This window comes from Somniosus microcephalus, chromosome 2 (genome assembly GCF_052327205.1).
Source record: "Somniosus microcephalus isolate GS21.2 chromosome 2, FLI_Smic_1.0, whole genome shotgun sequence".
NCBI lineage: Eukaryota > Metazoa > Chordata > Chondrichthyes > Squaliformes > Somniosidae > Somniosus > Somniosus microcephalus.
In genome coordinates this window covers 269870396-269897605 of record NC_140988.1, presented here as the reverse complement: position 1 = coordinate 269897605, position 27210 = coordinate 269870396, and the positions used below count along the sequence as shown (strand labels likewise).

General features: G+C 40.8%; 1 protein-coding gene across 7 annotated transcripts in view; it reads right to left on the bottom strand.

Annotated features, from left to right (window-relative positions):
• Window positions 1–1884: 1884 nt before the first annotated feature.
• il6st (interleukin 6 cytokine family signal transduce) overlaps window positions 1885–27210 on the bottom strand; it is a 79369-nt gene continuing 54043 nt past the window's right edge. For 6 of the 7 annotated variants that reach the window (XM_085971949.1, XM_085971920.1, XM_085971902.1 and 3 more), the window contains exons 9-16: window positions 20595–20808; window positions 18160–18348; window positions 15656–15757; window positions 14883–15029; window positions 12519–12659; window positions 8276–8372; window positions 5814–5901; window positions 1885–4362 (exon numbers count right to left, since the gene is read on the bottom strand). In XM_085971949.1, the coding sequence (XP_085828075.1) occupies window positions 3631–4362; window positions 5814–5901; window positions 8276–8372; window positions 12519–12659; window positions 14883–15029; window positions 15656–15757; window positions 18160–18348; window positions 20595–20808 (1710 nt within the window). In that variant the 3' untranslated portion in view covers window positions 1885–3630. The remainder of the gene's footprint in view (window positions 4363–5813; window positions 5902–8275; window positions 8373–12518; window positions 12660–14882; window positions 15030–15655; window positions 15758–18159; window positions 18349–20594; window positions 20809–27210) is intronic. The other variant, XM_085971911.1, reaches the window with a different exon arrangement.

The window sequence follows — 27210 nt, the reverse complement described above, 5'->3', positions numbered from 1 at the left end:
CCAAACTCTTGCTACAGCACTATACTGTTTGACATTTACAAAGATAAAAGAAACATAATTTTGGAACTTACATAAAAATGGTTTGTTTAAAAATAATGAAGCCAAGTACACTACAAGATGATTCAATTAAAGTACTTTATTACTTACAAAGCTGTAAAATCAATGCTCTTAAAGCTGCAAAAGTTTACTCAAGTTTCTTTTGATTTATTGTTGATAAATATAAGTAATAATTATTGCATTTTTTAGATAGCTGCATATTTATACAGATGATATACTCATGCTTACTGCCTCACCATTCTAGAAAAGCAATAGGCAACAAAACAGTGCAGATATATTATTCCCAAAACAGCGTGTTATCATATTAAGCGTGTTTTTACATTAAGAGCACAAGCTTTTCGGGAACTGCTTATATATTACATTCAGCCCATTGGAAACAAGAGAACCTCCTTACTATTTAAAATAAAGGACAAGAGTTGGGCTCCAAAGAAGTGAATGAAATTTATTTACATATCAATAGAATATTCCAGTGTATCTTAAGCTTTAAATGCAAGAAACAGGCTTTGATGAAATGTTTAACCATTTCCTTGTGGTAAAATGTCTTGTATAGGCAATTCCTTACTCTATAGTATGTAACACAAGTATTGTTCATCAAAAAATCCCATTACTTAGGCTATATTGTTTCTACATCACAGTCCTTCCTACAATACAACTGAATGGACTAATAAGCAGATCTGTAACAATGATTTTAGGTTTAGAAGCTTTGGAGGCAGGAAGTATAGAGAATAAAAATGTGGCCCGTGAAAAGTAAGGGGCAGCACAATCCAAACTTGAACAGCTGTATTTTGGATCCAAGCAGAATTAGCTAAGCTCAAATCCTACAGCCTTAACCACAAGTTTTGTTTTTCAGCTAAAGCTTAAATGACTTTATGAAAAGAATATATAGCTTTATAATATACAAGTGCAATTGTAACCTAGGAGATTTACACCCACATCACAAGTTGCACAGACTATAATTTGAAAGTTAAACTTGCCCAGCAATTTTGGCAGTACAGGTAGACTACCCTTTATCCGGACTTCCGAAAACCGAAACCCTCTAAAACCGAAAACCGAAACCCTCTAAAAACCGAAGGTTTTTTCGTTCAGCGTAAGTCGTGCGTATGAACGAAAAGAGGGTTCCGGTTTCGGAAGTTCAGATAAAGGGTAAGTCGTGCGCACGACCCCCCGCCGACCCCGACAACCGCCGACCCTGCCAGCCCCGACAACCGCCGACCCCGCCAGCCCCGACAACCGCCGACCCCGCCAGCCCCGACAACCGCCGACCCCCCCCGCGGACCCCGCCGGCCCCGACAACCGCCGACCCCCCCGGCCCCGACAACCGCCGACCCCCCCGCGGACCCCGCCGGCCCCGACAACCGCCGATCCCCCCGGCCCCGACAACCGCCGACCCCGACTGACTTACGCTGAGCGTCAGCGTAAGTCGTGCGCACGACCCCCCGCGGACCCCCGCCGACCCACCTTCCGAAATCCGAAATTCTCCTTTATCCGAAACTCGGCTGGTCCCGAGGTTTTCGGATAAAGGATAGTCTACCTGTATAAGGTACCAGCAAGATTAAAATAGGGGCATAGTCAAAGAAAAGGTATCAGTTTTTTAAAAATCCTCACTTTAAATATTGCAACCAGCAATATTTTGACCACAATGTTGATTATAATTTACTCTTTTCAATTCAATACATGGATACAAAATGTCATCAGGACGCTAACCTTTGGCTCGGAGGCTATCTGCTCAAAGTTGATTCTTATGCGGTTAGAAAACAGACAAGAAATATAGCAAGAGTCCCTTCAATAGTGTGAAAAGCTCTAGCCATTAGGATAGTGAAGCACAAGTGAAGGAACTGGGTTAACTTTTAATTAAGCCTTGAACATTGCAGTGTGGTCCATTAAGTGGCAAGTACAATTATTTTTACATTTTGTAATGCACTTATCTATCAAGTTCTTGAGGTGTGCAATTAACTAACACACACACACACACTCTATTAGCAGCGCTCATGATTGAAATTCTTTGGCTTGAAGCAGATGTTTTAGTGTTAGTTTAGCAGGTAATGTGAATGGATATAGCTTATATTATGGTAATTGAGTAGGATGAATTGTTCAGAACACGATTAAAGTGTTGCAACACTGATTATAATGAATATTTAAGTGGCGTACATCCTTTAAAAACTGTGCGTGGCAAATTTACATTCAAACTTCACTATTAAGCCTTCCACTATACCTCATACTGTATACATAAGTAATGGTTTTGCCACCTCTACAAATATAGTTGCAAGAGACCTCAAAATGCAGCCACATCCTAGTTTGGAAGAACTCAAGACTACTGCATTCCACTGAACACAATGCTCACTGCTCCAGTGTTCTTGTTCACATTTTAGGTATTTGTGTGGTTTATGCAGGTCTTACTTTGCATTCTTGCCCCCATCTCAAATAAAGTGTGAAAGATAACACTGTACATATTATAAAAATAGTTTTTGTTGTTTAAGGCATATAGCTACAGTAGTGTAAATCTGGTATTTACCCCCCTACTCTTTACCTGGTTAATATATTTCCAAAAGAAGAAATGGTTGTAGTGCTTTTGCCACCTCTAAACCTTAAAGGTGTTAAAATCTAGACTGATACTAGCCATATTCACTGGGATTTATTTTTCAAATAAAAAGAATTATTCGAAGATTATAACAGCATTCCTATTAAGTAGTCAAGGGTACTGGATAAGCAAGATGGTACATATTATTCACAATAATTACTGAAAGTCTGTTATGGCAAATGATGACCTGACAACACGAGTGCTTAGATTTATCTTGTGACTTCCAAGTCAAATGTGCTTTCTACCAGTTTCAAAAATGTTCAGTAGATTATTGATAGAATCGGATATGGCAGAATTTACGTTTATGAACCCACCGAACACTGCAATACTTCCAATTATAAAAAAATCTGTATAGTGACTTCATAATATAGTTGTAATTTTTTTCAATAAAAATTAAAAATGACAAAGTAAAATACCTTGTATATTACAATATTTAAAAAGAACGTACACTAACAAAAAATTAACACTGACAAGGGAATCTAAAAAAAATTCAAAACTTAACTGTCATAATCCTGAAAGAACATCAAAACAAATCCAAAATAGTATGCATTTAAAGAAAACCTACATTAGATTAATTTTATATACCCTCCCTCCCCTGCCTCACAATAACAAAACCAATCAGCTGCCTGACTCTCTTTGGTATATGACTACCTTGTAAGTACACTAATGATCTGGCTTTGTTTCTGTGTCTAAGTGTAGCATTTCCACCAGGCTAGCATTTTAAAATACAAAATGATAAAAACCAGAAAATAAAATAATTCATCCTCAAAAATTGTTGTCCACAATTTTGCAAACAAAATATTCACAGTGGTATTTGGATACAATTTTCTCAGTAAGCCAAGGTGTTACCACAGATACTTGAATTACAAGTGATTGTTTAGGCCTACTTACTTAGGATAGCCGTGAACATTAAACAACAGTTCACAACTTTGACATGTGGCCTGTGAAATAAGAGCTGCTTCATCTCAAGCACAAGAAAAAAGGGTAGACTTCTTTTATTTTGATTGAGGCATATAACTCTTGTGTTTCACAGCCTGAGGCATGTAACTCTGCTGATCAGTTTCCAGACCTGCACTAAATCCCAAAAACTCCAGTTTGACAACAGTTTGGTCATTACTGCTTGGGAACTCCTCCACTATTGGACAGCATCCCTCCAAGTCTGAGCTCTGATCTGAAACTTCCATTTGATTTAATCTGAGTAAGTCGTCTTCATTCAAATCACCCAGGCTTTCTGCTTCATTTGGATGTGGTTCACTTAAATCGGTCTCCTCAATGCTACCATTCTGTTTAAAATACTGTCTTTTTACTTCTGTACTGCAGCTTCCAAAATTGCCATATGCATGCTCATCAGGCTTTTCTTCATTTTCCAATAGTGGCTGGGTTGACTCCGATCTTGTAAAAGCCTGTGCTGATGGTTGCTGGCACCTGTAGCCAGTGTCACTCACTAATACAGTTGAATACTGGACTGTGCTTGTAGTATTCTGTGCTGACTCACTATCACTATCTGAAACACTTTGTCGAGGGGATGACATGCACGAGGAGCCTCCAATACCACTGCTGTGCTCTTCTGACATACTCTTTTCCTTCTTCAAGGATGTCAATTGCTTGATTTCATCCTCATTAGACAGGTATTTCTTATCATCGGCATCAGCTTCAGCTTCAATTATACTAACATCAGAAATAAAGCCATCGAGATTCATTGGTTCCTTTGGGCCTAGGGTGTTCTGCTGAAAAAAGAAGTTATGTGTGATTAAAAGTGACATTTATAATCTAAACACATAATCAAAGTAATGCAACACAAATGAAGATCCTTATCAAATTAAACAGCAGTCAGTGAAAACTCAGTTCAGTAGCACTCTAGTAGGAAAGAACAAATTTGCATTTTATATAGTGCCTTTCACATCCTCAGGATGCCCCAAAGCACTTCACAGCCAATTAATTACTTTTTTGAAGTACAATAACTTTTATGTAGGTAAATGTGGCAGTCAATTTGCAGAGCAAAGTTCAGTAAACAGTAGATGAGATAAATGACCAACTTTCAGTTACACATCCTTTGCCAGCTATGTTGGGAGAAAAGTAAGTTTACATCACAATTATAAAATCTAGTTATTAAAATTAACCAATGTTTTAAATTCCCCCTTTATTGCATACACGACTATTCGTTTGAATTATTTAAAAGACAGCTCACATGTATGAGAAGTGTATCCCTCCCTATTTACAAATTTACAAACATGCCCACATCTTTTGTTTGCAGTCTTTTTTTTGCAAGTGATCAGCAATTACCAAACATGTTTTTACAATGGGAACTCTGCAGCAATCTGTGCCTGTATCAAAATAAATGACGGTCAATAGATGCTAAAGCTTTAAGCATTTCCAAAATAGCATTTACAGCAAACAGAACTATAGACAAGTCCAAAATAATTAAGTTCTATATCATGGATTAAATTTCCATTTGCCATAGACACAACCAACTAGGCAGTGTTTAATACATGCATGTCTACAAATTTAATTTGTTTACTAGATAGTCCCCAGCTCAATAAACACATTCTGAACATCTGATCTTTGGGGAAATGTTATGATTTATCACTCTGCAAGTAGAGCTTCATGTAATGACAGCACACATCAGGAATTTATGCTTGGAGGTCAGTGCGCTCAATTTGCAGCATGCACAATTTCCTGCCCAGTTGCTTTAACGGACCTCCGTATATGAATTTTGAATAGGCAGTCCCATTGCTTGAAGTTCTGTGTCAGGAGTGTGAAATTGTAAAATATTCCCCTCAAGGTAATGTAATATCCCTGTTCTTGCAAAAAAGAGTGCCACTGACCACTTTTATATCTGGTGCATTTTAAACATCACCAGGAAACATTAGGCATTAGCTACTTGACCTTGGTCAGACCAGCAGCAACAGCTGATCAAATAGAACTTGTGCCAACAATTGCACACATATGCCTCTTGGATCACAAGGCCATCTTTCATGATAAATAAACATAATATAATGGTTTCCTAAGTGGATTGTTTTTACCTAGTTTTATTTTAATGTGCACTACTTTGTCACTATGTCATTCTACTATTTTTTGTTGTCTACAGTAAACATGTAGAGAACTGCATTGCTTTTCAGCATCTCTTGAATCGTCTCCCAAAGCTATTAGTTGTATAGTCATAGATGAAAAATCATACCTGAATGAGATTTCCAGTGCTAGATGACCATTCAACAACCCTGCTATTTGCAGGATCTGGAACATTAGGCCAAACATATTTCTTAATCCTGTAAAGAAAAGATTTTTGAAATTAAACTAGTGGATCTCCCATGGCATTTCTCAGCGAGTTGAAGGATATGACAGAAGTTTTATGCCCCACAGCAGTATTTGTTGTTGTTAAATGGCCACAAGAACATAAGAAATAGGAGCAGGAATAGTCCATACGGCCCTTCGAGTCTGTTCTGCCATTCAATAAGATTATGGCTGATTTTCTACCTCACTTCCACTTTCCCACACTATCCCCATATCCCTCGATTCCCTTAATATCCAAAAATCTATCGTTCTCTGTCCTGAACATATTCAATGGCTGAGCATCCACAGTCCTCTGGGGTAAGGAATTCCAAAGATTCACAACCCTTTGAATGAAGAAATTTCTCCTCCTCAGTCCAAAATGGCCAACCCCTTATTCTGAGACTGTGACCCCTAGTTCTAGACTCCCCAGCCAGGGGAAACATCCTCTCAGCATCTACCCTGTCAAGCCCCTTAAGAATTTTATACGTTTCAATGAGATCACCTCTCATTCTTCTATATTCTAGGAAATATAGGCCCATTCGATTCAATCTTTCATCATAGAACAATCCCCATCCAGGAATCAGTCTGGTGAACCTTCATTGCACTCCTTCTAAGGCAAGTATATCCTTCCTTAAGTAAGGAGACCAAAACTGTACACAGTACTCCAGGTGTGATCTCATCAAGGCCCTATATAATTGTAGTTAAGACTTATTTAATCTTATACTCCAATCCTTTTTTACTAAAGGCTAACATACCATATACTTGCCATGGAGGGAGTGCAACGAAGGTTCACCAGACTGATTCCTGGGATGGGGGGATTGTCCTATGAGGAGAGATTGAGTAGACTAGGCCTATATTTTATGGAGTTTAGATGAGAGGTGATCTCATTGGAACATACACATTTTTTTTTTTTTTTTTTATATAAACAGGGCTCGACAGGGTAGATGCAGGGAGGATGTTTTCCCTGGCTGGGGAGTCAAGAACCAGGGTTCACAGTCTCAGAATAAGGGGTTGGCCAATTAGGACTGAGATGAGGATAAATTTCATCACTCAGAGGGTGGCAAATCTTTGGAAATCTCTACCCCAGAGGGCTGTGGAGGCTCAGTTGTTGAGTATATTCAAGACAGAGATGGATAGATTTTTGAATATTAAGGGAATCAAGAGATATGGGGATAGTGCAGGAAAGTGGAGTTGAGGTAGAAGATCAGCCATGATCTTATTGAATGGTGGAGCTACTCCTGCTCCTATTTCTTATGTTATGTACCATTTGCTTTCCTAATTGTTTGCTGTACCTACATGTTAACTTTCTGTGATTCGTGTACAAGGGCACCCAGGTCCCTCTGAACACCAACATTTCCCAATCTCTCACCATTTAAAAAATATTCTGCTTTTCTATTTTTCCTACCAAAGTGGCTAACTTCACATTTCTCCACATTATATTCCATTTGCCATGTTCTTTCACACTCACATAACCTGTCTGTATCCCTCTGCAGCCTCTTTGCGTCCTCCTCACAACTTACTTTCCCACCTAGCTTTGTATCGTCAGCAAACATTACACTCTGTCCCCCTCACCAAAGTCCTTAATATAGGTTGTTAATAGCTGCGGCCCAAGCACTGATCCTTGCGGTACCCCACTAATTACAACCTGCCAACCCGAAAATGACCTATTTATTCCTACTCTGTGTTTTCTGTCCATTATCTGTCTGCAAAAATCACGTCTCTCTTCTTGTAACTGTTTTTCTTGCTCTTTGCCACTCGTCAATCCTTTGTGCCTCTCTATTTTTGTTTGTTTTTCACTATTTACCTTTTGCTTCTGGGACTATTTTTAACCGTCTGTGACTATTTTTCTCTCTCAATCGTTTTTTCTCTGACTCCCATTAGGTCTGTATAGTTTTTATGCATGCTACTTTACTTGTGTACTCAATTAATTACTGGTTCTGAACTTTACTAAAGGACAAGGTACAAAACAAGATGACAGTGACATGCACTGGGTCAAGGTGGGCACCGCAATTGGTGGGAGAAGGACAGTCTGCCTGGTTCTGGTGCATGACATGCAGCCAAGGAAGGTATCAGAGTATTGGGACTAAAGACTAAACCGGAGAGGGAGCGACAAAGCTGCAGCCTCGAGGTTGGTGCAATGGATGGAATGAGTCATAATGGGGTGGGGGGGGGGGGGGGGTGGAGGGAAAGTGGGAGGGAATAGGTGACCTGAAGCTTAGGCCAGGTAAGGGGCTAGGGCTGGCAGTGCTCAAGTGAACTCTAACCAGCTAAAAAATGAATAGTGTGATCTAAAAAGGCTGTCACACTTGCCAATAGATTAAAACAAGGTTCTGCAAGTCACACCGCTAACCCTAAATAAATTATACTTACAGATGTCTTTTGTTGAAGCAGAATAGTATAGTCATCATAGTGATCAAGAGGAAACTCAGGCAAATGGGCACCACAATTGCCTCAATTTCACCTTTTGCTGCAAAGAAGAAAAATAGGATTAACATTACTACTTGTAGAAAGTTTTACAATAAATCATAAAATAACTTTCAATGTAGACAGTATTTATGCCAACACAGAGGCCTCAACTTAGAAATTTGGATTTTAGAACAAGAATACATAGGGGTCGATTTTCCTGGAGCCGTCAGGCAGGGTTTCAGGCATGTTTGGGGGGGGGGGGGGGGGGGGGGGGGGGTGGGTGAAATCCCGAAATCGGGGGTCCCGACACTATCCCGCTCAAAACCCGCCTCCATGCAAGTTTCACAGGAGGCGGGTACCCGCCCCGCACTGGGACCCGCCGACCCGAGGCGGGAAGGGATTAGTGCCAATTAACTGCCTGTTAACAGGCAGTTTTTAGCCTAATCCCTATTTTGTGGGGTGTCGTGTGGGTTTCCCGACGGCTCCAAACCACGCCAGGTTAGAGCAGGCGGGCCGTCGGGTTGAAGGACTTGGAGGGGTCACAATGTCGGTGTTCAGGTGAGTGATGGGTGCATGAATGCAAAGGTAAGTGTGTTTGGTGTGTCTAAGTGTGTAAAGAAGTTTAAATTACTTGTACTTACCTTAACAGCCTTTCTTCCTCTAGGTTTCGGGAGTCCATCACTCAGCCGGCACTGAAAGCAAAATGGCTACGAGCTGTCAAAAGTGACAGCCTTCAGCTTTCATTGCCGGTGACAGTTCTAACTGAGTCTGTGTAGAAGGATTCAGGTTAGAAGTCAGACTGTCAGTATTTGACAGCTTCAAACAGCTGTTAAACACTGATATTTCATCTGTCAAGACCTCTTGACAGATGAAATTTCAGTCTGTGACGTCACCTGTTACCGGGTGGCCCTTAATTGGCCTGCTGAGCCCGCTGGGTGGGCTCAACAAGGTCAATCAAGGTAAAATCGTGTGGATTGGCCGGACGTTGATGTAGGCGGGACTAAAACCCGAAAGTTGTAGTCCCGCCTCCTTCCCGACAGCTTAATGAAAATCGACCCCATAGTGTTCTATTAAGTGTGTTTAATGTTTTCGTAGAAGGAAATTAATAATTTTCCTATAGAAGTAATATCAAATAAAATAGAATTATGATTAAATTGGGCTGTACACATGCCTGGCTATTTAAGTACTGGGTGGGTTTCTATATGAATGAAACACAAGAAATTTGCTGCTTGTTTCCACAATCTGATGTTTTGGTAGTTTAAAAAGAAACAGCATTGCAGACCAACCAGCACTGAGCTCTATCCTGAGGGCCAAGGAAATAATAGTCACCCCACTTAACAAGTACCCTGTCTGAATGAATGAATCACTTTTCATAATATTGCTCAAAAACAACAAATGACCATTTCACAATGTTTCAGGTTTGGATCCGATTAAGTTGAAAATTATGTCAAAAATGCCTGACTTCCAGCACCAGAGAACAATGTGTACTAGGAGAGGACTTCCGGGTGGAGGGCAGAAGGAACACAGCAGGTGCCAGGACTGGACATGGGATGGAGAAATGGAGTTGGGAGGGAAAATAGGTGATTGATTAGAGTAAGGCAGAATTTCCATTTAAATACCACAACCCAGGAGGAGCAAAGCAGAGCTACAAAGATCAGCTAACATGAATGCACTGATGAGAAAGATTTCTTCATTTCTTCTGTAACCAAACTAATTTTAGTTAAATTTGGGAAACAAAAATGAACTTTATGAAGTACCTCATATAGTAAATTTAGAGTGGGAAATTACAGTTTTATATGTGGACAATATTGGAAAATTGCTTGTAATTGGAGAAGGTTAAACATTCAATTATTACAACAATTAGTTTGATATTTGTAGAGTTGTTTAGAACTCTACCAAACTATGAAGGTTAAAACTACAGGATTAGCTTCAATTTAATTAAATACACAAAGAAACTAGAGGTATTTTTCATCTAAATGTTTTAAAAAAGTAAAGCAGAATCTTGTCATATTGCAATCTATGTACAAGAAACTTTCGTTTAACCGGAGGTTAAATGTCCGGAAAGCTCTATCTACCGGCAAAATTCAGGAGCCGTTTCCTATAAGTTTTTTTATTTCTCGTTGCTTTTTTTTTCTCCAGTCAGGCTCTGCAAGGTCTAGCTGAAGCTGTTGCTTAGCTACAGAGACACTTTTAAGCTGCGGCCGACTGTTTTGAAGCTGTAGGGTTTGTTGATTCAGAGCTCAAAAGCTCCGTATGTTTTAACATTAGTGCTGGTTTCTACGGCAGTTTTGATAGTACGGCACCAGCTCGGTCCAGTCAGTGCCGGATACCAGAAAGTTTCCTGTATATCAAAATCAATAATGGAAACCCAAGGACACCCAGAAAACTTTTGGGATAATCTGCAGGAAATACATGGTTAGAAAAATGCAAAAGTAGGAAGAGCAAGGGTAATGATTTTAAATTTACAAAGCTTATAAATGTTACTTATTGTAAGGTTTACTTGATAAAAAAATGGTGTTATCAATCTAAATTAATGGTAAATTTTCAAAAAAACTACAAAAAAATTCTACCGCAAAAAATTATTTCATCTATGTTTATCTACTATTAATTTTAGATCCAGAATTAATTTGTTCCTCAGATGTTGCGATAAATCAAACAAGAAAATGAATAGGAGTGTAAACTTTTAAACATTTAAGAATCATTGGAATTATTGAGAGAAAGCCTGTTGTGGTTACTTTTACCAGATGACTTGGTTTATATTATACCATGAACCAAATTGATCACGAGTATTTACTTCTTTTTAAATATCAATTGTACCAATGATTTACTTAACATTTTAGAAATTATCTTGAGAAACCTTGGCAAACAGCCAGGTCACATAGTACAGGACATCAGTAGCATTAAAATAGGAGAAAAGGAGTTAAATCTGAGAGCAGAGGTTAAATGAGAGCAAACTTAGGTTTGAAAAGCCTGTAGATTGTAGGAAAAAAGCAGCAGCTCTACCTTCAAGTCCTTCCACCTCTCTAATCAATCCAGGGTTGTCAAACGTATGGCCCGCGGAATAATTCTATCCGGCCCATGGTGCGCTGTGCTTAGGGTTGCAAAGTCACCTATAATGAGACATGAATATCCCGGGCACTACTTTTAACAGTCCAGGAGAAGTACGCCTTTTAAATTTTGTGCTGGAGCAGTGCCCACCCCCTCTGCAAGCCCCCGCCAGAACAGAGGCACCTGCTTAGGGGTGACTGCAAACAGGACCAGCAGGTGTAGGGGAGATTGAAATGAAGCGGGATTTGTACGGGTTTGGGTTGGGCTGGGCAAGGGTGAATAGAGACTAGGGGCCAGGAAATTGGGACTCGGGGCAGGAGAGAAAGTGTCAGGGGGGCGAGGACAGCTCGGAGCAGAGATGAAGACTAGAGAATGCGGGGGGCGGGGAATGTCAGGAGATTGAGGCTTGGGCAGAGAGGAGAAAGGGAATCAGGGCACAGGGAATAGGGTGGGGTTGTGTGGCCTAGCATTTCCTGCAGAGCCGAGAGCAGCAGCAGCAATGTGGCGAGTGGGAGCGGCGCTGAGAGAGGAGCAGCCAGTAAAGGGATGTGTGAAGCCTGGGGACTTTACTGTAGGTAAATAGCAAAAGATTGTTTCCACCCATAGGTGAATGGGTACAGAGACTGAGAATTCTCTGCGTGCGGAGAATTGCACACTCCGACTTTACATCGCAAGCTCCAACTGCGCTTGGCACTGCCTTAAGCTGCTGCGCCTCTCTAAGAGCAGTGAACCCCACAAAACAACCTCGTCCACGTCTCAACTGCCGGCTCTTTGCTTGGGATCTCACCTGTGTCCGAGAATCATCCGAAACTGGGCCTCAGGCCTCATGTTAGATCCAGGACCTAGCACCCAGGTACATTGCACCTACTTTACACCCAAAAAACGGGCAAAACCCCAGTGCGTCCAAATAACTTTTGCTGAAAGTGCCAAGATGTCAGATCAGGCCTACCATATAAAATGAGTTTGACACCCCCTGTTCTAATCCAATAATGAATCAATTGCAGCTCTGACAAAAAGTAGCAATTTCTATCTCAGAATACATGTTAAATGAATTAGTTACTCAGTTAATGCTGCCATTAGAATGCAAGTTGCCATTGATTATTCAGTAATGCATTTAATTTGGAGATTTGAGAAAAACTTTATCTAGTTAATAACTCACCAAAATTTAAAGTAGTAAAATTAACTTCAGAGCTGTTTGTGCCTCCTTTCACTGTTGATGCCATGACACGTACCACATACAAAGTATTGCCCGTTAATGAATTCAGTATGAACTCTTGATCCTTTGCATCAACAACAACACCTGGAAATTAATTGGCAAGAATTAGAAACAACTTGTGAAACTCCTGTCAAATCAAAACAAAACCAACTGAAGAGATACAAGGGAACGTGAACCAGTTACGCAGAAAACTTTTATTAATGCAAAGGACTAAAAAACATATTGGCCTGGAGTTTGCAGTAAGAATAACAGTGAGGCAATCAACGCTACAGAAGTTAGGGCAGGTCAGTGCAAGCACCCTTTTTATTGACTAAATTTATGTTTCTGCAATGCCTCTCAACCTCTCCGGCCCAGAAAGGGAACAATTGAAACTGTGGAGTCTCACCCTGCAGGTAAGTAAATTGTTGTTAAAGATTTAAAATCTTTTGAATTTTAAATGCTTTAATTTTTTTCTTACTTTCCTTTCTCTTTTTTTCTTACTCTGAATCCAATCTTATTTCTCATTCAGTACCTAATTTGACTCTAATTCACCCTATTTCCTTCTCCATCATTCCTGTTTATTTCTTGTTCACAAAAGTCCCAGATGACTCATTATTAGCTTGCACTTCCAGCAATTTGCGGTGCAAAAAACCTTTGAGCTGAAGGGTGAGGGAAGAAATCTAACCAACGGGGCATGCCGCTCCAGCAAATTTTGGGCCCATGCTTCAATACCCAGCTTGGGAAATGCTGTGAATATTGCAGTTGGGATGACATCAGCTACCACTCAGTTAAATAAAAAAATTAAGAGTTAGAAAAGTTTTACTGAAGGATAAGACAGGGTCTTCATTTAATAATTGTCAGATCACTTCACATTCAACATTATAGACTCTGTTCACTTGAACTGATTAAGTAATTGGTACAGCAGAGTCCGAAACCAAGACCAAATTGTTCTTTCCACCACATTTTTCCTGACACTATTCTTTCCTCTTTCATCTGAAATTCTGTTATGTACACTGTGGGGACATGTTTTCTCACCTTTCCACTGTAGTCAGTTAAGCATTTACAGTATTTGCCATTCTGATTAAAAAAATAAAGTGGGAATGATTGGAGACAGGATTTACAAGCGTATTATTTTAAAATGCTACCTCAAAAATATATTCAACCTTTCATTGCTTTATTTAACCTGCCTGCAACCTCATGATTTTCTTCACAAAATCTATTACTTTAGTACAGTAACAAAGTAATCCTGTGATATTTCAATGGTGTACATGTCAAGAGGTTATTTTCAATGGGACAGCAAAGTAATAACTGCTATAACTTAGAGGAAAGACAAAGTAATTTATCCCTACACAAGCTGCAAATATATTATTTTTAGAAACAATTATCTTTAATACCTTCACACAGCTCTCCCAGCAGTTCTGTAAAATCTCAGTTTTAAACAGTAAAACTGGGTTAATGCAGGCCAATAAAGTTGCTTTGGAACACCTCACTTTGTTAACACTGGGATCAGTGCAATCAGACTGTGTTTTTTGATTGAATACAAGCTCATAAAAAATAAGCCATCAATTGGTCTTCAAACAGACTGATCACTCTGCTGAGTAATGGATGCGTTCCAAGTCATCACACCCTAGCCCAAGCCCAGTCCATCCATTTTACTGTTTAGTAGCTGAAAAGGTTATAAAGAAATTCCATTAATCAGTTTGTGAAAAGGATTGAAAAATCCTTACACTTGTTGCAATATTCTTTTCAAGTTGTATGATCCTGCTGTGTCAGACTTGGCTTAGTGATAGCACTCTAGCCTCAGTCGGAAGGTCAAGGGTTAAAGACCCACTCCAGGACTTGAGCACAAGACTGACAATTCATTGCTGTTTGTGGGATCTTGCCATGTACAATCTAGCTGCCGTGTTGGTCTACAAATCTACAATTTTGGATGGGAACTTACTAAATTAAATGGATATTTTGTTCTAAATAGAAATCAATGAAGTGTGAATGATACTGGCAACAGCATATAAAAAACTACAGACCCTTGGTGTCTAATCCTAAAATAAACCGCATTACACATAGTATGTACTTTAATTACTTTAAATGCAGAACCTGGTTTTACATATACTTAAAAAATTGCACACACATATCTTTTAACGTTTACAGCTGCATCCTGCAGGAAATATCAAAATAATTAATACAAGACAAGTAAAAGAACAGAAAATAAAATTGTAATTTCAGTATTTCTAAAACGGCAACCTTGTCCATTCAGTTAAAGAATCTTCTGAAATCATCAAACTAGACATTTCACTTAAAGCAACAAAGGTAAAGGCCTCTTTTGCTTACTTGATTCATTTGCATTGCCACTCTTGTAAAATATGGTGTAATTGGTGATGAAACCACGCTGCTCATTTACAGGAATTTCATTCCACATCAATTCAACTTCTTTTTTTCCCACATGTTTCAGATGAACTAAAGGACCATTTACTGGACCTAAGAAACAGGACAATTCAACTTTTACCACAGCTTGTACAGTGCAAAACATTCATGTCGTAAAAGTAATCCTATGTTCTCAGATCTTTCGTATCTAACCTCCTTTACTCCAATTATTTTGCTAAATTTACTTATTATTAAGTCAGGTGTAGCTAATTTTGTACTTATCAGGGAGAGATCAGTACTAGCGATTAGCATAATTTACCATTTCTGGCATCCAGGTCTTCCAGGCTAGATACAGCATGAAACAAATGCAAAATAGAAAGTTCTACCCACACTTTCTTAACCTCCAATCTCAGAAAAGTACCATATTATTTCATTATCAGTGAATTTTCCACTTCTTATGACAATTTAGTATTATTGGCAAATTCTGACAGTTTTATGCAATCAACCTGTGCCTACTAAGAATAAGGAATTGTTAGTCAGGTCCCAGAGATGAAAGGGCAATGTGCTAGCCAGCTCCCTTCTACAGCATATTTCAATCTATATGAAAACATGCTGATACTATGGACTGAATATGCAGATGAATTAAACATATACATTGCATTTTTAATACATTTTAACAATTAAGCTATTATATGCAAATATCTCCTGCATTTTAGTTAGTATCATTAGTGTGTACGTACGATCCTGTTGTAGATATGTCAGTTTTGAAAGCAGAGCTCCTGGACAACCACGGTACAGAGGGTAAATAGTTATCCTATAGCGCTTGAATGGCATAACATTTTCTGTAGAAGTAATAGATGAAATTAAACAGACATTTCTATCACTTCAACTTCTATACGATCAATTGGCTAGATACTTATTATACCAAATTTAATATATTAATGCAGGCTACAGCATGTGACAAAATTAAGAAATGAAAGAGGTCGAGGATGAACTGCTCCCCCCCACCCCCCCCATTCCTCAACAACCCCCAAATCAGTTACATGTCCAAGTGGCTTATTGATTCAGGACATTTATATGCACAAAGTGAGCATCCCATCACCAGACCAGCAGGGTGGTACCAAGGTGGTTCCATAGAAGGAGGAGTAAAATCAGAAAAATGGCCCAGAAATTCGGGTCGGGGGCTTCCCGTGGGTGTAAGCCCCCGACCTGCACTTACCTTGCACGTGGAATTCCACTCCGGGGCCTGGCCCAGCTGCCGGTGCGCTGTGCTTGCGTGTCCCAGGGGCATAGTTAGTGCGATGCGTCCCTTGGGATCACGTGAGCCATGGGCAGCCAATCAGAGAAGGGAAAAGCCCATTCATAAGATTGACAGGTAGACCTGTCAAAACTTATAAATACTACGGGCCCAAAATAGCAGTAAACCTTCAAATTAAAAAAAAAAAAAAACACACTTTTTAAATAAACTATAAATTACATTAAATAACTATTTTAAACAATAATTTAAATTTTTGAAAAAAATAATTTTATATTATAACAGGGCTAAAAATAAACTTACCTTACTTTAAAGTATTTAAAAATAATAAACCTGTGGAAAAAATGTTTTAATTTTAATTAATTGACCACTTACCTTGCAAAAAGCAGGCCTTACACCTGCTTTTTAAATGTGTAAATCCTGCAGGCTTACCCTCCCGGGAAAACCTGTAAAAAAAAACCTAAGTTCAAAGCGCACGCGCAGCCTCCCCTGCGCGCGCGTTCGACCTCTGAACCTCTTCGTTCAGAGGATCGGAAGTGCCGGTTTCCCGCGCATGCGCAGTGCATGCAGGAAACCGGCAATTCCATCCGGCCTACGGGTGAGTACCCTGTGCTTACTCACCCGGGGAGAGCCGAATTTCTGGGCCAATATTCTCAAGTAGCAATTAGGGTATTGGGTGGCAAAAAATTGGCAGATTATCTGCCAGCATTGTTGGCTGAGGAGTGTTCATGGGGAACTCAGTAGAAAAACTTAACCAGATGTAAAGAAATAAAATATCATGTTGGAATACTTACAAATTCACTGCTAGAGTACAGCTAAAGTGGATTAATTTAAAAAGACCAGTAAAGTCCCCATCGGGCACATTGGTGTTGAATCCCACAATCAGCAGGTGTGATTGCAAGTATTATATGATTAATTCTATGCTCAAGTACCACTGCATGCACTATATACTAAAAAAACCTATGAATGCTCGACCTCAATGTTTTAAGACCCTTATTGATACTGAGGCAAAGAACATCTAGATCATAAATAAATACATCCTCTAACAGTGGTTTTTCAGGATAAACTTAGTTGAGCATGCTGTGCACAGTTGTCTAACCATTTAAAATTGTGCACTTGTACTTAAATTTCCAATATGTTCTTCTCAGCTGGCAAGGTTACACACTAGGAACACAAATGTAGAAAATCACTTCTATGTCCTAGCACGGAGCCATGGAACAATGTGAAAATAAAAAGAATCGACAGGCCATCACATTGCATGCCTGCCCTCCAAACGCTTAGGGGGAGAAATTCAGTATCACCCCGTTTGGGGTGCTAACTTTAAAAAATTGAAAAAATTAGCGACAGGCACTAATGGTTTTTAAATTGTCAAAAATTCGGGGTTTGCGCTCCAGGAAGTAAGTGGAGTGCTAAATCAAGCGCTCCACTGCCTTCCTGAAGCGCAACAGGCGGGGTTGTAGGTCGGCAGCGCTGCACAATGGGCTGTGCAGCGCTGCCGCGTTGGAAGGCTCCTTCCCTCCTTTAAAGGGAAGAGGAAACTTTACCAGGTCCCCGACGGCAGCCGCGATCCGGCCCGATCAGCCCGATGCATTGCAGCAGAGTGCCTGGCTGATCGATCGCTGGTGAAGACTATTGAAAAAAAGAGCATTTCACAATTACTTACCTTGGCCACCTTGCCTTTAAGTATCGCCCCCGAAGCGCCCAGCCTTCTGATGAACACCTCCTGCAGCTGCCGGTGTTTTCGCCTGGCGACGCTGCAAAGGGCATAACCGAAGTTCGGGTCTGGGGCACTACCGGGGCGATGAAGTCATGATCTCCGGGCGCAACACCATACATACTGCCGCCGCAAACCTCCCGCCGAATATAGTGGGAGTCGATCTTCTCGCTACGCCCGGTAAGTGCTTAGCATCCCGTTAACAGAAGGTGCTAAGGAGGCCAATTTCTAGGCCCCTATACTGTAACTGAAGCCAAGATGACAGGAACACACACCTTTTAAGAAAGCCTGGTTTGCAGTTTTTTGCTCATGTTGCCAGTATAATGGCCCAGGGCATAAATTCTTGCTGAATTCTTCACACCACTCTATCACGTAGCCACTCACTGCGGAAACAGGACGCTTCCACTTGACCATCAACTGACCATTTTGAGGGTAAGCGCTGAGGTTTTGTACAGGTGGTAGTGCTAAAACAAAATCAACACATTTTGCATTGAAAGAAATGTTTGCTCCTTTTTGTTGACAGTCAATATATTTTTAATGCTGCTTTTGCAATTTTTCCTGTTATAAATCACACATATATCTGTTAGCTTTAGCTCAGTCGTAAAGAAAGGCTTGCATTTATATAGTGTCTTTCATGACCACCGGACGTCTCAAAGTGCTTTACAGCCAATGAAGTACTTTTGAAGTGTAGTCACTGTTGTAATGTGGGAACACTCACTTCATCGAATCAGAAAGTTGTGGGTTCAAGCTGCACTGCAGAGATTTGAGTACGTAATCAAGGCTGACACTACCTAGAATGTAGATGGGTTAACTGGAACTAGTGTCATCAGTTACTGTGGTCATTGGACCTTGCTTGATTGCATTTAGTGAGTGGGGGTGTCTGTCAGAAGAATTTCCCAGCGTTTTTCCTAAATTGACCCAAAGTTTTTTTTCTTTCTCGATTCATTATGTGAATATTGTAAATAATACTAAAACTGGAGGCAGATCAAATAATGAGCAGCGTTGTGTTTCAGGATGTTTACAGAAAGGATTTGGGGAAAATGAAAGTTAAGTTTAAAGGTTTTTTTAAAAAGCTAGTGTATACACACAATTTTTTTTTTTTTTTTTAAAAAGGGCACGGATAGTAGGTAGCAAAATACTAATGAGCTAAGCTGTGATGTTGTTTCTGCATAGACTGTAAATAATTAGTTAGCCCATCTCAGTAATCGATAAACACCTCATACCCATTGAGTTGGGAAGTCTCTGGTCCCTTCTGGCAGTGTACACAGGGTGATAAAAAAAAAAAATCAGCAAAGGCCTAAAAGTCAATCAGAATGAGAGTGCACAAGAGTAGTTTTGAGTTGTTTTGATTAAGCCAAGCTAGGTCATCCTTGAATGTGGTTAGTGTAATCATTGTTCTGTGTTAATATGCAAAGACAAGTTATACTGATTGTACAATCTAAATCATAAATTTCTCTATATGGTGACTTGGTGTGAAATAAAACAGTTTAATAATTTAGATCCAGCAGCAGAGACTTAAAAAAAAGTGTGTGTCAACCGTGGCTCAGTGGGTAGCACTCTCGCCTGAGTCACAAGGTCATGGGTTCAAGTTCCCTTCCAGAGACTTGAGCACAAAAATCTAGGCTAACACTCCAGTGCCATGCTGAGGGAGTGCTGCACTGTTGGATGAGATGTTAAACCGAGGTCCCGTCTGCGCTCTCAGGTGGACGTAAAAGATCCCATGGCACTATTTCGAAGTGTAGGGGAGTTATCCCCGGTGTCCTGGCCAATATTTATCCCCAAACATCACTAAAAAAAATTATTTGGTCATTACCACATCGCTGTTAGTGGGAGCTTGCTGTGTGCAAATTGCTGCCCCATTTCCTGCATTACAACATTACAACTACAGTTCAAAAGTACTTAATTGGCTGTAAAGCGCTTTGGGACGTCCTGAGGCTGTGAAAGGCGCTATAAAAATGCAAGTCTTTCTTTTCACAAGTAGATCCAAAAACCTAAATTTTAAAAAGTAAATCTTTTTTCAAATCCTGTTTGTGGAAAAATTATCCAAAAAAAACCCAGCAAAAGCAGTTCAATATACACAACATTTTAAATAATTAATGGATGGATCCAATATAAGAGGAGGATGTGTTGAAGGAACCATTTATGCAGCGAGTGCACTCCTTTTGAGAATATTGTGGAGAATAAAATCATCTTAACCATCGGTCCAGGGTATGCATGGGTCCAGTTTTTTTTAAAAAAAAGGTAAATAAAGTATTAGTTTAAATTAGAAGCAGGAGAATACAAATCAAAAAGTTGTATTGGTTAGTGGTTAGACCCCATCTGGAGTATTCTATGTAGTATTGGTCATAATATTGTGACTTCGGTAGGGGAGGGAAGTAAAATGAAATATATATCCGATTAAGAATGGGAATGAAGCTTTGAAGGATGAAGGTAATAGATGGCACACAATGGTTCCTGTACTGCTGGGATGATGGATGCAAGCTTGGTTAACGGATGCAAGAATGGCATATCTTGGAATTTGACTTGATTATCTTTAGTATTAGGGAACAACATTTCATACAGCTTGAATGTCTTGGAAGATGTTGCCTGTAGTGGTTAGTATTGCACGGGAGATTGAGTAGTTTGGTTAATTCCAACAGGACAAATATGTAGAGGGAATGGGTTTGATAGACTGAATCGCCTATTTTCACTTTATATTATCATAGCTTACCTGACTCCAGTGTTGCTGGCACTATTAAAATTGCTTTAGGAGAGTCACCAGCTGAATTGTTGGCAGCAAGTATGATTTCATATTCCCCTCGTGAAAGGGTAATATTGTATTCTAGATCTTTAGTTTCAATCCTTCGGATTTTCTGAGAATTCTTTTCCTTAATCTTCAATTGGTACCCCAAGATAATTCCATTAGCATCTGACTTATCTAGTTCCTGTAATTTGAAAAATTATTTAAATAGATTTTAAACAGTTCGGCAGAAATCTAGGTAGCGCAGACAGATTGTCAACGCAGACATTTGTGCAAAGGCTAGAATGGTATCAGCGGATTGGAAGGTCGCAAATTTAACACTGCTATTCAAGAAAGAGAGAAAAACGAGAACTACAGGCCAGTTAGCCTGACATCAGTCGTCGGGAAAATGCTGGAATCCATTGTTAAGGAAGTGGTATCAGGGCACTTAGAAAATCATAACTTGATTAGGAAGGGAAATCGTGTTTGACAAATTTATTAGAGTTTTTTTTGAGGATGTAACTAGCAAGGTAGATAAAGGGGAACCAGTGGAGGTAGTATATTTGAATTTCCAAAAGGCATTTGATAAGGTGCCACATAAAAGGTTATTACACAAGATTAGGGCTCATGGGGTTTGGCGTAATTAGGATAGAGGATTGGTTAACGGACAGAAAAGAGAGAGTAGGGATAAATGGATCTTTTTGGCAGGCTGTAACTAGTGGGGTGCCGCAAGGATCAGTGTTGAGACCTCAGCTATTTACAATCTATATTAATGACCTAGATGAAGGAACCGAGTGTAATGTATCCAAGTTTGCTGATGATACAAAGCTAGGTGGGACAGTAAGCTGTGAGAAGAACACAGTCTGCAAAGGGATATAGATAAACTAAGTGAGTGGGCAGTACGGTGGCAGATGCAGTATAATGCAGGGAAATGTGAGGTTATTCACTTTGGTAGGAAGAATAGAAAAACAGAATTATTTTTTAAATGGTGAGAAACTTTCAAATGTTGGTGTTCAGAGAGATTTGGGTGTCCTCATGCAAGAAACACAAAGCTAGCATGCAGGTTCAGCAAGCAATAAGGAGGCAAATGGCATGTTGGCCTTTATTGCAGGGGGATTGGAGTATAAGAGTAAGGGGGCTAAAAATTCGGTATCGCCGCGCCAGGTCTTTAGTGCCCGAAATTTTGCGCTCGCCCGGATTCCCGTAGCGCCTGCCTGAAATTCAGTTGCGCCGCCCCAAGACGGAGGCGGGCGCTATTGCAGGGTTTGGCCGCCTCGTTTGGGGCGATGAAAGTCAGTTTCAGGCATCCAGCTGCCGCTGCGGCACCCGATGCGGTGCGGCAGGCTGGGGTACTGCAGGCCTCCTCCTTCTCTTAAGGAGGAGCTGCCTGCAGCCGTGAGATCGCCGCTGGATTCCCCCGGCAAATGAGCCCGGCACCACGGAGAAGTGCCGGGCTCGCGGGAGTCAGACACCAATGCCGCGGGGGGGTGGTGCAGGAGTCCGGGGAGGGAGGTGCGGCCAGGCGGCCGCCGGGAAAGCGGCCGGCCGCCCCTCCACCTTTATGCGCCGGCCTCTCGGAGCTGCAAGGCGAGGCGAGGCGGCCGCAACTGAATTTGGCCATCGGCACGGAATAGCATTGGAACCGGGGCGCTGCGCACACCGATGACGTCATCGGTGCCGGCGCAGCGCTACCGGCTAACGCCGATGTTAGGGACCAACTGAATTTCGGACGCTAAAAAACTTCCGGCGCAAACCACTCTATAGCCAATAAGTGGGCGCAAACGCGACTGAATTTCTAGGCCAGGAAGTCTTGCTACAATTGTACAGGGCCTTGGTGAGACCACACCTGGAGTACCGTGCACAGTTTTGGTCTCCTTATCCAAGGAAGGATATACTTGCCTTGGAGGTGGTGTAACAAAGGTTCACTAGAATGATTCCTGGGATATGAGAGCTGTCCTATGAGGAGAGATTGTGTAGAATGGGCCTATACTCTCTGGAGTTTAGAAGAATGAGAGGTGATCTCATTGAAACATACAAGATTCTGAAGAGGAATGACAGGGTAGATGCTGAGAAGTTGTTTCCCCTGGCTGGAGTGTCGAGAACTAGTGGGCATAGTCTCAGGCTAAGGGGTAGGCCATTTAAGACTGAGATGAGGAGGAATTTCTTTACTCAGAGGGTTGTGAATCTTCGGAATTCTCTGCCTCAGAGGGCTGTGAAAGCTGAGTCTTTGAGTATATTCAAGGCTGAGATCGGTAGATTTTTGGACTCTGGGGGAATCAAGGGATATGGAGATCGGGCGGGAAAGTGGAATTGACGTCAATGATCAGCCATGATCTTACTGAATGGTGGAGCAGGCTCGAGGGGCCGTATAGCCTACTCTTGCTCTTATTTCTTATGTTCTTATGGTAGACCAAAACATGATTAGCATTACTGGCAGCATTTGGCTGCTATAGTTAGTATCAAGTCATTTAAAATTAATAAATGCAGTTCTTCGTTTTCTCACTAGTAAGAAAAAGGAAAGCGGTTTTAAATGCATGCCTTTTCAGAATTAGGAGAGGCAATTCAGGTTTGATTTTTAACAAAAAAGTCTCATTTTTAGCTGATCTCATTTATAGCACGCTGAAGGTGAAATATAACATAAGAACATAAGAAATAGGAGCAGGAGTAGGCCAATCGGCCCCTCGAGCCTGCTCCGCCATTCAATAAGATCATGGCTGATCTGATCCTAACCGCCAATCCACTATCACAGAACCATCTCCTGAATCTAACAGAATTAGACACACGAAATAGGAGCAGGATCAGGCTACACGGCCCCTGGGCCCGCTCCGCTACCCACAGGGCCATGACCGATCCGAACCTAGACTCATGTCCAAATTCCTGCCCGCTCCCCGTAACCCTTAATTCCCTTTACTTCTAGGAAACTGTCTATTTCTGTTTTAAATTTATGTAATGATGTAGCTTCTACAGCTTTTTGGGGCAGCATATTCCATGGACCTACCACCCTCTGAGTGAAGTAGTTCCTCCTCATCTCAGTTTTGAAAGAGCAGCCCCTTATTCGAAGACTATGCCCCCTAGTTCTAGTTTCACCCATCATCAGGAACATCTTCCCCGCATCCACCCGATCCAACCCCTTCACAATCTTATATGTTTCAATAAGATCGCCTCTCATTCTTCTGAACTCCAATGAGTAGAGTCCCAATCTACTCAACCTCTCCTCATATGTCCATCCCCCCATCCCCGGGATTAACAGAGTGAACCTTCTTTGTACTGACTCGAGAGCAAGTATGTCCTTTCTTAAGTATGGACACCAAAACTGTACGCAGTATTCCAGGTGCGGTCTCACCAATACCTTGTACAACTGAAGCAATACCTCCCTATTTTTATATTCTATCCCCCTAGCAATGAAAGCCAACATTCCATTGGCCTGCTTAATCACTTGCTGCACCTGCATACTAACCCTTTGAGTTTCGTGCACCAGGACCCCCAGATCCCTTTGTACTTCAGTACTTTCCAGTTTCTTGCCATTAAGAGAATAACTTGCTCTACGATTTTTCCTGCCAAAGTGCATAACCTCACACTTTCCAGTATTGTATTCCATCTGCCAAATCTCTGCCCACTTACTTAGCCTGTCTATGTCCCCTTGCAGGTTTTTTATGTCCTCCTCACTCACTACTTTCCCTCCCATCTTAGTATCATCTGCAAACTTTGATATGTTACACTCGGTCCCCTCCTCCAAATCGTTAATATAGATTGTAAAGAGTTGGGGACCCAGCACTGACCCCTGCGGAACACCACTAGTTACTGATTGCCAGTCTGAGAATGAACCATTTATCCCAGCTCTCTGCCTTCTGTTAGATAGCCAATCCTCTATCCATGTCAGAATATTACCCCCAATCCCGTGATTTTTTATCTTAAGCAATAATCTTTTGTGTGGCACCTTGTCAAATGCCTTTTGGAAGTCTAAATACACTACGTCCACTGGTTCCCCTTTATCCACCCTATATGTTACTTCCTCAAAGAACTCCAGCAAATTTGTCAAACATGACTTCCCCTTCATAAAACCATGCTGACTTTGTCCTATTAAATTATGATTATCCAAATGTCCTGTTACTGTCTCCTTAATAATGGACTCCAATATTTTACCTACCACAGATGTTAGGCTAACCGGTCTATAGTTTCCAGCCTTCTGTCTACTGCCCTTTTTAAATAAGGGTGTTACATTAGCAGTTTTCCAGTCTGCCGGGACCTTTGCCGAGTCCAGGGAGTTTTGGAAAATTATTACCAATGCATCCACAATCCCTACCGCCACTTCCCTCAAGACCCTAGGATGTAAGCCATCAGGTCCCGGTGATTTATCCGCCTTGAGTCCCATTATTTTACCGAGTACCACTTCCTTAGTGATTTTGATCGTGTTTATTTCCTCCCCCCCTTTAGCCCCCCGTTTGTCCAGTGTTGGGATATTCTTAGTGTCTTCTACTGTAAAGACTGATATAAAATATTCATTCAGTGTTTTTGCCATCTCCATATTTCCCACCATTAATTTCCCGGTCTCATCCTCTAAGGGACCAACATTTATTTTAGCCACCCTTTTTCTTTTTATATAATTATAAAAACTCTATCTGTTTTTATATTTTTTGCTAATTTACTTTCATAATCTATCTTCCCTTTCTTAATCAATCTTTTTGTTATTTTTTGCTGTCTTTTCAAGTTTTCCCAATCCTCTATCCTCCCACTAGATTTGGCTACCTCCGACAGTGCAGCGCTCCCTCAGTACTGGCAGCGGGGAGTGTGGGCCTGGATTATGGGGCTCGAGTCCTAGAATACTATCCTTAATTTCTTTACTTAGCCACGGATGGCTGTCTTTTCTTTTACACCCTTTTCTTCTCAGTGGAATATATATTTTTTTGGAAGTTGTAAAATAACTCCTTAAATGTAACCTAATCATAACATTTTAAAGTGCAACATTACTTTTTGAGCAACACCACTTTCAGGTCTTCTCCAGCATTGCTGCAAAAAATGATCTTGTTCCAAATATCTCCTACTCAAGAAGAGATATTCCATGTTTTGCAGGCATAACAGAGTCTGTCAAATCTCTGCTAGATCATGTCAAATAAAATGGTCCATTGACGTGACATACCCAGAGTGTCTTTCTTCAACCTAGTGTCATTAAGCTGGATAAGGATCCTTCCCAGTCTTGGAAGGCAATCCTGGCACGACACCATTGAATTTCAGTATTGTCCAGGATTAGATTCCAGTCCACTGGTGAACTTTTTTTGTGTTGTTAAAAGGAGTTGTAGTTTACTAAATAAGTAACTGAAAGGGAGGGGGAAGGATTTGTTTCCTCACAGGAAATTGTCAAATTTTGGGTGTATTGTTTTAACATGTTTGGGCAGACAATATAAAGAAATAATTCCCCCTACTATTCTGTAAATTCATGTGCCACACAACATATTTTGATACTTAGTTTTAGAATATTGATTAGAATCCTGGATTCACAACTAACTGACCATAAATTGAATTCCATGAATGCCTATTGGTTGTCATCTTCCAAAAATTCTATAGATTATGGAACAGTTCCTGCAGATTGGAGGGTGGCAAATGTAACCCCACTATTTAAAAAAGGGAGAGGGAACACAGGCTAACCAGTCTGTAGTACCCTATCAGTAGTAGGGAAAATGCTAGAGTCTATTATAAAGGATGTGATAACAGGACACTTAGAAAATTATCAACGGGATTAGGCAAAGTCAACATGGATTTATGAAAGGGAAATCATGGTTGACAAACCTACTGGAGTTTTTTGAGGATGTAACTGGTAGAATCGATAAGGGAGAACCAGTGGTTGTGGTGTATTTGGATTTTCAGAAGGCCTTTGATAAAGTCCCACATAAGAGGTTAGTGTGCAAAATTAAAGGGGTAATATACTGGCATGGATTGAAAATTGGTTAACAGACAGGAAACAGTAGGAATAAATTGGTCTTTTTCTGGGTGGCAGGCGGTGACTAGTGGGGTACCGCAGGGATCAGTGCTTGGGCCCCAGCTATTCACAATATATATCAATGATTTGGATGAGGGAACCAAATGTAATATTTCCAAGTTTGCTGACGACACAAAACTAGGTGGGATTGTGAGTTGTGAGGAGGATGCAAAGAGGCTTCAAGGCGATTTAGACAAGTTGAGTGAGTGGGCAAATACATGGCAGATGCAGTATAACATGGATAAATGTGAAGTTATCCACTTCGGTACTAAAAACAGAAAGGTAGAGTATTATTTAAATGGTGATAGATTGGAAAATGCTGATGTACAAAGGGACCTGGGTGTCCTTGTACACCAGACACTGAAAGCAAACATGCAGATGCAGTAAGCAGTTAGGAAGGCAAATGATATGTTGACCTTCATTGCAAGAGGATTTGAGTACAGGAGCAAGGATGTCTTACTACAGTTGTACAGGGCCTTGGTGAGACCACACCTGCACTGTGTGCAGTTTTGGTCTCCTTACCTAAGAAAGGATATACTTGCCATAGAGGGAGTGCAGCGAAGGTTCACCAGACTGATTCCTGGGATGGCAGGACTGTCGCATGAGGAGAGATTAGGTCGATTAGGCCTGTAT